The sequence below is a fragment of the Sinocyclocheilus grahami genome, unplaced genomic scaffold, assembly GCF_001515645.1.
Source record: "Sinocyclocheilus grahami isolate Dianchi unplaced genomic scaffold, SAMN03320097.WGS_v1.1 scaffold6236.1, whole genome shotgun sequence".
Lineage (NCBI taxonomy): Eukaryota > Metazoa > Chordata > Actinopteri > Cypriniformes > Cyprinidae > Sinocyclocheilus > Sinocyclocheilus grahami.
The window spans coordinates 1-865 of record NW_015510713.1 but is presented as its reverse complement, the minus strand read 5'-3'; the positions used below and the strand labels follow the sequence as shown (position 1 = coordinate 865).

Here is an 865-nt window from a genome sequence, read left to right as displayed (position 1 = left end):
TTGTTGTTGTTGTTGTTTTCTTTTATCTCATGTGATGTCCCAGTTGGCCTAAAAAAAATGTGGACACTTCAGCCACTCTTGAAAATGTATGACTGTATATTTAGACAGTTCATCGGTGTCTCTGTCACACAGCTCTGGGAGTTCAGCTAATGCAGTACAGATTGTTAATCCAGTTTGAACTGGAGGACCAGACCGACACATTAGAGGCTCTGCTGTGGGAAAACGCTGTGAGTGTACATATAGCAATGCCATTTGATTACATTTCTAAGTTAATTACAGATATTTATGTTGCGTGTAAACATTGTGTATATAGATTTTTTGTTGTACTGCAAAACAGGATGCGTTTTCAGAAGAACTGCTATTATTATTATTTCTAAAAGCAAAAACATTTGAAGTTAAAATCTTGCAAAAAGAGTAGAAATGCTGCATGCAGAGGGCGCTGTTTTTTTAATTCAGAAATAGGTTTGAGTGATTGTCTCATTCTTTACAGGAGAGGTTCTTCCATGTTTCTGCTGTAGATGCTTCAGGCAGTCAGGATTTGCAGGACAAGATTCAGACCATCATGGACACAATTCAACCACCAGACAGCAGTTTGGGTAAAGATTTCATTTCCTATGAATATTTTCTCGAAATTCCTACATTTAGCGTACGATAATGTTGTTTTTTTCTCTGTACTGTCTTTGTAGAGGAGCGTCCATGGCTGGATCTTTGTGTCTCTGTCTACACTGTAAAGGACAACGACAGAAATAGAGTTTGCTATCAGATCACTAACACCGAAATTAAAGAAGAATAGAGAAGTTATGGACATTTTGATTAAAAGTAAAGAAATCATACATGACCACCTGTGATGAACAAGAAAAAAGGG

The 865-nt window shown here is 37.1% G+C and overlaps 1 protein-coding gene across 1 annotated transcript in view; it reads left to right on the top strand.

Annotated features, from left to right (window-relative positions):
• The window catches only part of LOC107577501 (protection of telomeres protein 1-like), a 2,925-nt gene extending 2,066 nt beyond the window's left edge, over positions 1-859 (top strand). Inside the window, exons 4-6 of the mRNA XM_016263568.1 lie at positions 133-227; positions 491-596; positions 687-859. Coding sequence (XP_016119054.1) covers positions 133-227; positions 491-596; positions 687-793 — 308 coding nt within the window. The 3' untranslated portion in view covers positions 794-859. The remainder of the gene's footprint in view (positions 1-132; positions 228-490; positions 597-686) is intronic.
• The last annotated feature ends 6 nt before the right edge of the window (positions 860-865 follow it).